The sequence below is a fragment of the Eurosta solidaginis genome, chromosome 2 (assembly GCF_040869045.1).
Source record: "Eurosta solidaginis isolate ZX-2024a chromosome 2, ASM4086904v1, whole genome shotgun sequence".
NCBI lineage: Eukaryota > Metazoa > Arthropoda > Insecta > Diptera > Tephritidae > Eurosta > Eurosta solidaginis.
The window spans coordinates 190,942,677-190,956,254 of NC_090320.1; the positions used below are offsets into that span (position 1 = coordinate 190,942,677).

General features: G+C 37.3%; 1 protein-coding gene across 1 annotated transcript in view; it reads left to right on the forward strand.

Moving 5' to 3' along the window:
* Positions 1-13,578, forward strand: part of Tmem214 (Transmembrane protein 214) — a 99,837-nt gene that overhangs the window by 45,048 nt on the left and 41,211 nt on the right. Inside the window, exons 5-7 of the mRNA XM_067766655.1 lie at positions 9,591-9,687; positions 9,756-9,873; positions 9,954-10,152. Coding sequence (XP_067622756.1) covers positions 9,591-9,687; positions 9,756-9,873; positions 9,954-10,152 — 414 coding nt within the window. The remainder of the gene's footprint in view (positions 1-9,590; positions 9,688-9,755; positions 9,874-9,953; positions 10,153-13,578) is intronic.

A 13,578-nucleotide genomic window follows, 5' to 3' on the forward strand; every position in this document is an offset into this window, starting at 1 on the left:
TCAATTTTTCTTTTTGTCTTCGTAGATCATGCTTTATACGTACAATGAGGTTAAGGAGTTTTATTTGCCCATTCTCTATGTACCTTGACACAACTTTTTTAAACTTACATGGGATTTTATTGTTGTTGATATTGTTGTTGATGGTGTATGTGATGTTCTTGGTTGCATCTATGATGAACTTTGGAACCAAACCGCTTCTTTTGCACCTCTCCAAAAATTTTGTCGATTCTGCCAGTCGAGTGATTTGTTGTGTGCTTTGTTGGTAGCGTCTAATTGATCTTTTCGTGTGAGTGTCATACTTGACTTTGATTGTTTTATACACTTTGTGTGTATTGTTTTTTCGGTGTGCTCTCCGATTCTCCATTTTATTGGTAAATTTAATAGCCTTGTTTAATATAATTTGATGATTTTGATTGAGCTTTAGGCCAGATTATTGAATAAAACTTCTTTGTTAGTAGTATTCAAAATATATTTATTTTTCGATATTTCGACTTCAATCTGAAGTCATCATCAAGAATCTACGAAAAGAAAACAATTAACATTTTTAAACATACATTTCCGTAGCAAAAATACGACTTACACATATGGATATGTATGATCGACTGAACAGAAATTATGACAACATAATTTTAGTAAAAACAAAAGAGCGAAAAATATAAATAAAGATAAATCAAAAACTCCCGCGAATATAAACAATTTCATGTACCGCAAGTGTAAACAAAAAACATATGTATACAATAAAAAATGTGTCAACAAAAAATAAAAATATATATATATATATATATGTATGTACGTATTTAATGTATGTTATGCTCTCAGCATTGCTAGAGTTATTGTTCCAGCTTAAGTTTAGTGAGTGTGCTTAACTAACAGCAGCGTGATGTTGTTGTTTTAAGACCAAATTTCTGTAGGTTTGTGCACAATGGTCTACATCTGATTTAAAATTCATTTTTATATCATTAGGGGTGTTCAAAATGTGTAAGGTTTCTAAAATGAAGCGCTTATTATAATGTTTTTCATGTTCCAGAATGGTTACGTTTTCAAAATCTGGATAGTGTCCCGTTTCTTTGCAATGAGCAGCCAATGCTGTCTTGTTTTCTGGATTATTATTTCTCAATTTAATATTCGATTTGTGGGCGGAAAGCCTCGTCTTTAGTTTAAGTTTAGTTGTCCCTACATATACTTGTTCGCATACGTGGGACCCGTCGCCGTTACATGGAATTTTGTACACCACGTTGGATTTCTCATGATTTGGTATTTTGTCCTTTAAATTACTATAAATTGGTCGTAGAGTGTTGTTGTAAGTAAACGCGATTTCATATTTCTCTTTGTCATGAGAAATCCAACGTGGTGTACAAAATTCCATGTAACGGCGACGGGTCCCACGTATGCGAACAAGTATATGTAGGGACAACTAAACTTAAACTAAAGACGAGGCTTTCCGCCCACAAATCGAATATTAAATTGAGAAATAATAATCCAGAAAACAAGACAGCATTGGCTGCTCATTGCAAAGAAACGGGACACTATCCAGATTTTGAAAACGTAACCATTCTGGAACATGAAAAACATTATAATAAGCGCTTCATTTTAGAAACCTTACACATTTTGAACACCCCTAATGATATAAAAATGAATTTTAAATCAGATGTAGACCATTGTGCACAAACCTACAGAAATTTGGTCTTAAAACAACAACATCACGCTGCTGTTAGTTAAGCACACTCACTAAACTTAAGCTGGAACAATAACTCTAGCAATGCTGAGAGCATAACATACATTAAATACGTACATACATATATATATATATATATATTTTTATTTTTTGTTGACACATTTTTTATTGTATACATATGTTTTTTGTTTACACTTGCGGTACATGAAATTGTTTATATTCGCGGGAGTTTTTGATTTATCTTTATTTATATTTTTCGCTCTTTTGTTTTTACTAAAATTATGTTGTCATAATTTCTGTTCAGTCGATCATACATATCCATATGTGTAAGTCGTATTTTTGCTACGGAAATGTATGTTTAAAAATGTTAATTGTTTTCTTTTCGTAGATTCTTGATGATGACTTCAGATTGAAGTCGAAATATCGAAAAATAAATATATTTTGAATACTACTAACAAAGAAGTTTTATTCAATAATCTGGCCTAAAGCTCAATCAAAATCATCAAATTATATTAAACAAGGCTATTAAATTTACCAATAAAATGGAGAATCGGAGAGCACACCGAAAAAACAATACACACAAAGTGTATAAAACAATCAAAGTCAAGTATGACACTCACACGAAAAGATCAATTAGACGCTACCAACAAAGCACACAACAAATCACTCGACTGGCAGAATCGACAAAATTTTTGGAGAGGTGCAAAAGAAGCGGTTTGGTTCCAAAGTTCATCATAGATGCAACCAAGAACATCACATACACCATCAACAACAATATCAACAACAATAAAATCCCATGTAAGTTTAAAAAAGTTGTGTCAAGGTACATAGAGAATGGGCAAATAAAACTCCTTAACCTCATTGTACGTATAAAGCATGATCTACGAAGACAAAAAGAAAAATTGAAAAGTAGACTAAAAGCAGAAATAACACTAAACCTCGACCCGTATCACTCAACGGCATTCTTTGAGAGCGAGGATTTCCTAATAAATAATCTTAGCAAAAAAGTGAGAAATACACAAATTATTAAATACGAAAACTTAAGAGAGAAAGAAAAAGAAAAGTACAACATTAGGGCGGTACCAGAATATTTTTGCAACACAACATCTTTAGACATCCCCAAAGACACACAATGGCTTTTATCTCTAGGTCCAAAACATGTTTTACCATTAGAAAAAGAAAAATTCCCCCTTTTCAAATGTATAGCCGACGGAGAAAATATTATCCAAACCGTGCAAAATAAAGAAAGGCAAGAAATCGAAAGAAACAATTTCACGGTATTGATACAAGAATACATGAAAAAGAGTACACACTCATTTCTTGACAAATTCATGTGCGAGACTTTACATTCTACAAAAAAGTTTCTCAAAAACAACAAACAAATTCTGATATTCAATGCGGATAAGGGCAATGTCACTGTAGCGATGGAGAAAAATGATTACACGAGGAAAATGCAAATTATTGTGAACAATATTTCTGATTACAGGGTCCTAAAAAGAGATCCCACAACAAAGCTACAGGACAAAAACAATGAATTAGTAATGAAAATGTTTAAAAATGGCCACATAGAAGAAAAAGAAAAGAACTTCCTAATTTCCAAAGTTGCAAATCCTCCCAGGATTTATGGTTTACCAAAAATCCATAAAGATGGCATACCGCTGCGCCCGATTTGCTCATCCATCGGGTCCCCTTCCTATAACTTATGTAAATATGTAGTCCGTATACTTAAAAATATTACAAAATCTTCGAAATACAATGTCAAAGATTCCACAGAGTTCAAAGAAAAAGTTAAAGACACATACATTTACGATGATGAGAGTTTGGTGTCGGTTGACGTGGTTTCTTTGTTTCCCAGCATTCCCGTGGATGCGGCTATCGACATCATTGCCTCCAGGTGGACTGACATTAAAGAGCACACATGTTTAACAAAAGAATTATTCATGAACATATTAAAATTTTGCGTGAGGGACAATAGATATTTTAAATACAACGACAAAATTTACGAACAACGATCAGGTATGCCAATGGGATCTCCAGCCTCCCCAGTGATAGCTGACATTGTTTTAGATGAACTGCTAACAAGATTCGAGATGGAATCAAAAAGCAAACCCCGATTGCTAACCAAATACGTTGACGACTTATTTGCCATCGTCAAAACGAGCGAAATGGAAAACATGCTTAAACTACTTAATACATATTACAAATCCATACGATTTACTATGGAAGTGGAGAAAAATAACAGACTTCCCTACCTTGACACATTAATAATTAAAAATAATAATAAGTTATACATTGATTGGTATAAAAAACAAACAGCTTCGGGTAGACTTATCAATTATAATTCCAAACACGCACCCAACACTATTTTGAACACAGCGAAAAATTTTATAAGAAGGGTTCTTAACATAAGTGATAAGATGTTTCACAACAAAAACATAGCCATAATTAGAAAAACCCTGGAACAAAATTCTTTTCCCAGGTCCCTTATAAACAAACTGATTCACAAACATCACACAGCGAACGCCAATAATAATACAACCGAGAAAGGTGATAAAATTTATAAATCAATGACATATATCCCGGGAGTGTCTGAAAGAATCAAGGGTTCAAATTTATATGACAAAGAGAAATATGAAATCGCGTTTACTTACAACAACACTCTACGACCAATTTATAGTAATTTAAAGGACAAAATACCAAATCATGAGAAATCCAACGTGGTGTACAAAATTCCATGTAACGGCGACGGGTCCCACGTATGCGAACAAGTATATGTAGGGACAACTAAACTTAAACTAAAGACGAGGCTTTCCGCCCACAAATCGAATATTAAATTGAGAAATAATAATCCAGAAAACAAGACAGCATTGGCTGCTCATTGCAAAGAAACGGGACACTATCCAGATTTTGAAAACGTAACCATTCTGGAACATGAAAAACATTATAATAAGCGCTTCATTTTAGAAACCTTACACATTTTGAACACCCCTAATGATATAAAAATGAATTTTAAATCAGATGTAGACCATTGTGCACAAACCTACAGAAATTTGGTCTTAAAACAACAACATCACGCTGCTGTTAGTTAAGCACACTCACTAAACTTAAGCTGGAACAATAACTCTAGCAATGCTGAGAGCATAACATACATTAAATACGTACATACATATATATATATATATATATTTTTATTTTTTGTTGACACATTTTTTATTGTATACATATGTTTTTTGTTTACACTTGCGGTACATGAAATTGTTTATATTCGCGGGAGTTTTTGATTTATCTTTATTTATATTTTTCGCTCTTTTGTTTTTACTAAAATTATGTTGTCATAATTTCTGTTCAGTCGATCATACATATCCATATGTGTAAGTCGTATTTTTGCTACGGAAATGTATGTTTAAAAATGTTAATTGTTTTCTTTTCGTAGATTCTTGATGATGACTTCAGATTGAAGTCGAAATATCGAAAAATAAATATATTTTGAATACTACTAACAAAGAAGTTTTATTCAATAATCTGGCCTAAAGCTCAATCAAAATCATCAAATTATATTAAACAAGGCTATTAAATTTACCTATAAAAGAATAAAATAAAATTTTTAGGGAAAGCTAGAGTAAAATATTTTTACTTAAATTTGAAAAAATGGGCGTGGCACCGCCCCTTTTTTGTCTAAGCAATTTTCGATGTTTCGGGAGTCATATCTCGCAGAAAAATTTACATATCGTAACAAAATTGGGTACACATATTTTCCTTATAGCAGAAAATATTTCTAGTAAAACTGGACGGGATCGGTTAAAAACCACGGCAACTTATATATAAAAGAAGTTTAAAAGGTTTAAAAGGGTCGTAGACTACAATAATAACCTTACAATAATAACTTAGCAAAAAATAGTTTTGAATTAATGATATTTCACTTATCAAACGGGCGGTCCCACGTGTTATGTAGAAAAGTAATTTATCTGAAATGAAATGTGCAATTGAAGCTCACGCTGAGTATATAATGTTCGGTTACACCCGAACTTAGACACCTTTACTTGTTATATAATGATTTTGTATTAAGAAAATGATTAATAAATGAGTGAATGAACCGCCTTCACCTATACAACTGAGGGCCACTTCCTTTTAAAACCGTTTAATTTGATACCCATATCGTACAAACACTTTATAGAGTCACCCCTGGTCCACCTTTATGGCGATATCTCGAAAAGGCGTCCACCTATAGAACTAAGGTCCACTGCCTTTTAAAATACTCATTAACACCTTTCATTTGATACGCATACCGTACAAACACATTCTAGATAGCACATTGGTTTCTTAAGAGATCATCTTTAAAAAGGCGCATATTAAATTTTATAACCGTATCTTCAACTGCTTCCAATATATAGCTGTGGTAGCCGATGAAAACCTCTTATAATAAAATAAAATTTTTTTAAGCAGATCAAATCAGCTTAACACAGGGAATCAACACACACATTTGAAGATAATAGCTTAACTTCTTATTGAAATATCGAAAAATTATATTTATAGGAAATATGTAAGTGATACAAAAAGAAAAGGGTGTGGTTGTATTCGGATTACGTTCCTTTTCAGAGAAAAGATTACTCGTGGTCAGAAGGTATAAGGTGCCAAAGTTTATAACGATACTTTTATTTAAATGTACGTTATTACAAAAACACACTGAGAATGAACTTAGGACGGATAATCTGACGGATGAATGGATGAAAAATGCTCACTTGATTTTTGTATTTCGCTCACCGCTTAACAACGAAACTTCAAACACATTTAAGGTACCGGGTACCGCCACCTCATTACCAACGGTACTTCATTACCCTTGTAAAATCATCAGCCCTTTTACAAAGGCTGAACCCCACCGTAAATGAAGTCATTCCGCAACATTTTTATCATACTCAAAATCTCCGAGAACTTTCGCCACCTCACCAAACGTAACTTTTGATAGCTTGAAAGCGAGCTGCTTATAAAACTTGTATATTTTAAATTGATCAAACTAACAGCAAAATACAGTTCGAAGACTTCGATGAATAAGTGGCGTTGATACACTCCGGTGGAAGTCTCCACTGCGACAAATAGGTTCGGTTTTTCAATAAGCGTCTGCTATTTCTAGAAAGATATTGCTGACATGCTTTGCTGGGGACGGAAAAAGTCGCCTCTAAGTACCTGCAATGCAGGCTTAAAACCATAAAGCAACGGAATAAATAATATTTACTCAACTAAACTTAAATATATTTATATTTCAACATTTATCGCCAACAAAAAAAAAGTTATTGATCATAATAATAAAAAAGCAACGTAAACAAGTGGTGACAAATGATTACTGTTTGAAAATTAAAAACTAAACGTTGACATATGGGCGAATCCCAAATAAGATCCACCATGAACCATGAATATGTGTATGATGTGGAAATAAAATTGTTCTTATCCTGGGCTGAGAAATATATATGTATGTTTGCAAATTTGGCTATTTTACTAAGAGAATATAACGTCCTTTCTTTATATAGTCGAAATATTCAACCCAAAACTATAAGTAAAGTATAAGAAACTTTGAAAAATGGAGTTTTTATATATTGATCGTACCCTTATCCTTGTATCGCGTCCGTTACAAAAAAAAATTATAATATACACAATTCGTCTAATACGCAAAGGAACACTTCAATTTCAAAACTCTTTCAGATATTAAATAGTTATGTGTTCGTCTATAAAAGAATAAAATAAAATTTTTAGGGAAAGCTAGAGTAAAATATTTTATTGGGCTGTAGAATTTGTCGGGTCCGTAACCCCTCTTTCATAGGTTGATTCATACATTGGTCTATAACTTTATTTCTGTTTAGCCTATAGACAAAAACTATACGTCATCAGAAAGAGGGCATGTGCTTTCGAAGTATATAAACTGAATTGATTTTTCAAAATGTTAGATAAATCTTACAGAATACCTACCTACATGTATCGAATATTTTCTTTGATACATCTCTTTTTCATTTTACATATATAACGGTTTTCTTGATTGTTTTGTTTGCGTATGTATATGTACATATATACAAAGGATTACTTGAGGAGAATGTGAAATTAGTCATGATTCCAACAGGATACGACTTTTAAAGTCTAATTTAGGTTTTATTGGTGTGTTCGATGATTCATATGCAGACACAAAAGAAAGGCGACTAAAATGCCAAATTGATTCAGGGGTTTTGTAGCGCAATCCCTTCAAGGATGTAAATTGGAAGGGGTTGCCCGCACAATTTATAGGTTCTCCAACCCTCACCTACCCGTGGCGAATTCTGTGTCTTTAGCAGCCAAAGCTCTAGCGACACCAGGTTCCCCATGGATATGAGGGGTGGAATGGCCAAGAAGATTTCATGCGATCATTCTAAATCGTTCCCGTGATGGTCGGGCTGGTAACTTAATGGTGCTTGTTACCGGAACGTACTGGATCTGTCTCCGGAAAAGGACTATCAACATCGATAACACTCCCCAAAAACCTTCGGAGAGCGTCTTTATCGCTAGAACACCAACAACACAAAAGAAAGGAGTACAAACTACATTGCATTTTCCTTTTGAACTTTATCTGCTGTTAAAATCGTTCGTTGAAGTACAAATATTGGAATATCTCAACCAAATTTCAATGGATTAAATATATTCGTGAGTTTTTGCACGCAAAATTATCTATGGGCTCTTACTTATTACGCTCTTGTACAAAGTGATAAGGAAAATAGTAAAGAAAACGGTTCCTCGAAATGCAAAAATTCATGTTCTTGGTTTATTTTGCACTATTTTGTAGATATTTCTGTCAGTTAAACTAACATTTGTACATCGTTAGCAGCACAAAAATTGAATGAAATAAAAAGAAAAAGGAGTTTGTGACTCCTATTCCCGGATTTTGAGGGCGTTTTCGAAATTCCAAGTGTGCTGATTTTGTATACTCGGCTAGACCTTAAACTTGAGGTATGTCTCGCAAATAAAATATATCCAGTGTTGTTGTTGTTGTTGTTGTTGTTGTTGTTGTAGCGAAGGCCTTGGGGAGTGTTATCGATGTGATGATCCTTTGCCGGATACAGATCCGGTACGCTCCGGTAACACAGCACCATTAAGGTGCTAGACCGACCATCTCGGGAACGATTTATATGGCCACATTAAACCTTCAGGCCATCCCTCCCTCCCCACAATCAAGTTCCATGAGGAGCTTGGGGTCGCCAGAGCCTCGTCCGTTAGTGAAACAGGATTCGCCGCGGATAGGTGAGGTTGACAATTGGGTTTGGAGAAGCTATATAATGCGCCGGCAACCTGAAAGGGTTGCGCTACACAGCCTCCTGAATCTGGTATTTTAGTCGCCTCTTACGACAGGCATACTTACCGCGGGTATATTCTGACCCCCTAACCCGCTGGGGAATATATTCAGTGTCATACAGGGTTATTCATTCGGAAAAAATTGTCGGGTCCTTAACCGGACTTTAGCTTATATCCAACGTTTTAAAAGATATTTGATATTTCAAAAATCTACGAGCATAGATTCTCAGAGCCTTCAGTCTCTTATTTAAGGAAATCTCCCCTAAGCTTCGCTAAGTTTATCATACTTTCACAAGCATTAAAAAAAATATTTACATTTCTTTGTCGCGTCCGAACCGCATTATATATATGGTCCTTTATAAGTATTTAAATGTTTAAGGTACCGACAATTTTTATAGAGTGGAGTATTCTGGTTGTGCTATCTAAACATAATATCCATTCCGTACCCCAGATCTTGCCCATGTAATTACTATTTAACAAAAATTTTACGATTTGCATTCAAAAATTATTATGAAGCAACTTTTAACTACTTTTGTTTTAACCTTTTCCTATTATGTCTCTTATTTTGATGACACTTATTTATGTATGTATGTATTTTTTGAATTTCCAGTGTGGCAAAACTTAATGTTACCGAATTTGGAACTAAAAAGTTATACAAAATTCGTAACGGAATATTTAGAAAAAGTGTTATCTGCATCAGAAGAAGGGTATGTTGAATGTTATTCGAATTTCAAGCATACATATATGTACATACTTTATTTATGCTTTATTTTAGATGCTCGATAGCATTGAACCAAAATGTCTTCTTCTCGTTTTACAATGCCTTGAAAACAAATTATTCTATTCCGAAAGAGAATCAAGAGACTTTAACAAAATGTGCACATGGCTTCCTGGTAAGTTATTTATAACTCCTTAATACCATATATAACATTAAAAGTATTTTTTTTAATTTTTTGTTTTCTTCTTCATATAGATTAAGTTTATCCTATGTAGCAGTAAGCATGCAAATATATTTCTTATGCTTTTTCGTAATATCGAAGATGCAAAGAAAACTCGAAGTGAATTGGCGGGTTGTATTTGTTGCCTTATAAATGGGGAAGAGAGCTTTAAAGTCTGGAAGATGAATTATAAGAAGCAATTGCTATCATCCGTTTTATTATTCAATGAAATTGGTGAGTTGTTTTGTAAATAAACCATTATTATTAAAGGACTAGATGTCAAAGATTTTGCGTAGCTTAGGCATGTACCCAATTCTAATCGATACCAACCAGAGTAACAGTAAAATTTTACCTATATCTTATGTTTGTCCTTAAATGATACAGGAGTGTAACCAGCATACAATTTCATGCATCGCTAGATTCCATTTTTATGCCAAGTTCGGCAGAAGACACACTCCATCTCCCTCTCGTTTTCTCTTCCACTTGCCCATTTCCACTTTTACGACGACTACCACTCCCAGCCTTATTCCCACCTCAACTCTCTCATATATAGAATCTTTATACAAAATATTGGATGGTGGGGAGGGGGGGGGGGTAGGGAGGGGGAAGGCGATTTAGTCGTTGTTGTTGTTGTTGTAGCAATGCTCGCCCCACCTAATAGCCGCGACCGATCACAAATTGTCATCAATATCCTCTAACGGGAGTCCAAGGAAACTTGCCGTTTCAACAGGGGTGGACCATAAGGAAAGGGGTGTTAGAGGCGTAGGTTCCACATTACAATTAAAGAGATGGTTGGTGTCATGTGGGGACACATTGCAAGCAGGGCATACATTTGGTATGTCGGGGTTGATTCTGGATAGGTAAGAGTTTAACCTGTTACAGTATCCAGAACGAAGTTGAGCAAGAGTGACACGCGTTTCCCTGGGGAGTATGCGTTCCTCTTCTGCGAGTTCTGGATATTTTTCTTCAACTACTGGATTCACCGGGCAATTCCCGACATAAAGGTCCGACGCCTGTCTATGGAGTTCACCAAGGACCTGCTTGTCTTTTTCCGCTTCATACGGCTGGGTTCTCAGGTGCCGTATTTCCTCAAAATGCTTACGGAGATGACTCCTTAGGCCCCTAGGCGGTGCTGGTTCGTCAATCAGATGTCTGTTGGGATGCCCAGGTTTCTGGGTATTCAACAGAAACTGTTTGGTCAGCATCTCATTTCTCTCCCTGATGGGGAGTATTCTCGCCTCATTATGCAGATGGTGTTCTGGGGACATAAGAAGACAGCCCGTGGCGATTCTGAGAGCAGTATTTTGGCAGGCCTGTAGTTTCTTCCAGTGGGTGGTTTTTAGGCTTGGCGACCATATGGGTGACGCGTAGCACGTAATCGGCTGGCTAATTGCTTTGTATGTGGTCAAGGGCGTTTCTTTATCTTTTCCCCAGGTACTGCCAGCAAGGGATTTGAGGATTTTATTACGGCTCTGAATTCTTGGAACAATTGCGGTTGCGTGCGCACCAAAATGTAGATCCTGATCAAACGTCACACCCAAGATTTTGGGGTGTAGGACAGTCGGTAGCGTAGTGCCATCGACGTGGATGTTCAATATGGTCGACATTTGGGGCGTCCATGTTGTAAATAAGGTCGCGGAAGATTTAGTCGGTGACAATGCCAGGTTTCGCGAGGCGAAAAAACTGGAGAGATCAGGGAGATAGCCGTTTATTTTATTGCATAGCTCATCGATCTTTGGGCCTGGGCCTGTGGCCATTATTGTGCAGTCATCGGCGTAGGAAACGATTGTGACTCCTTCCGGTGGTGAAGGTAGCTTAGATATGTAGAAATTAAACAAAAGCGGGGATAGGACACCACCCTGTGGCACCCCTTGTTTAATTCTCCTTTGTTTTGATGTTTCGTTTCTGAATTGCACCGATGCCTGCCGACCACCCAGATAATTTGCGGTCCACCTTTTAAGACATGAGGGAAGGGTAGACCCTTCCAGGTCTTGCAGTAACGAGCCATGGTTGACCGTATCAAAAGCCTTTGATAGGTCTAACGCTACGAGTACTGTTCTATGGTGGGGATATTGATTCAAACCGCAATTTATCTGGGTGCTAATGACATTTAGCGCGGAGGTAGTGCTATGGAGTTTTCTGAAGCCATGCTGATGAGGGGCTAGCTGCAAATGTGCTTGGAAATAAGGGAGCAAAATGGCTTCAAGCGTCTTTGCCACTGGCGATAGGAGAGATATCGGACGATATGACTCACCTACGTTAGCTGGTTTCCCAGGCTTTAGTAGCGGGACCACCTTGGCCATTTTCCATTTCTCGGGTATGACAAAGGTGGAAAGAGACGGGTTGAAGACATGCGCTAAATATTTGAAACCCTCTTTCCCTAGGTTTTTAAGCATCGGCATGGCTATGCCGTCTGGGCCCACTGCTTTGGATGGTTTAGCGCGACCAATGGCGTCCTCAACCTCTCTAGCGATGATGGTAATTGGTGACGCGCTGAGTTTGTGTTTATGTGCGTGTCTATTGGCTCTCCGTCTATCTTTGTCGACCGTAGGATGCATTATATATTGTCGGCAGAAAGCGCTCGCGCATTTTTTCGCATCCGACAGCACCTTATCGCCAAAGGCGATGGAAACTTTGTCTTTGTGCTTAGTCGGATTCGATAGGGACTTTACGGTGGACCAAAGTTTACCTACACCGGTAGAGAGGTTACAACCTCTTAGGTGCTCTTCCCATTTCGCCCGCTTGTGTTCGTCCACAAGCAATCTGATGCGTTGGTTTATATCCCTTATTTGGGGGTCGCCTGGATCAAGCTGTCTTATAAGGTCGCGTTCCCTCGCTAAGCTCGCGGCCTCCGCCGGGAAGTGGGGCCGGATTTCGGGAATTCTCCCGGCGGGAATGAAATGTGCCGAGGCGGATTCAATGACCTTACGGAAGGCACGCTCCCCTTGGCGGGCATCAGTCGGGATAGGGAGGGCAGCAAAGCTGCTGTCTGTTGCAGATTTATATTCTTCCCACTTTCCTTTTTTGAAGTTTATGAAAGTGCGTTTTTCGGTGACGATGAAGTCGGCGGTACGCTCGAAGGAAATAAGTATGGGCAGGTGGTCGGATGCCAATGTTACCATCGGCTGCCAGTTGACGCAGTTTACGAGTTCTGCGCTCACGATTGAGATATCTGGCGAGCTATGACAGCTTCCTACCATACGTGTGGGGGCGTTTCCGTTTATTGTGCAGAACGTCGTTTCGTCTATTTGATCCGCCAACATCTCACCCCTACTGTCCGCCCGCAAGTTTGAATGCCATAGGTCGTGATGGGCATTGAAATCGCCTAAGATAATGCGATTGTTGCCAGTGAGTAAGGCCTCGATATTAGGGCGGTATCCACTGGGGCAACAGGTGACAGGAGGGATGTAGATGTTGATGATTTCTAGATTTGCATCGCCTGACCGGACAGATAGGCCTTGACGTTCTAAGACATTGTCACTGCGGTCGATGCCAGGATCAAAAATATGATATTGCACAGAGTGGTGTATAATAAACGCGAGGCCGCCTCCATTTCCGCTCTCGCGGTCTTTCCTGTGGACATTATAACCAGAGCAGGTCTGCAATGCAGATCTTGCTGTGAGTTTAGTCTCTTGAATCGCAGCAATGCGGATGTTGTGC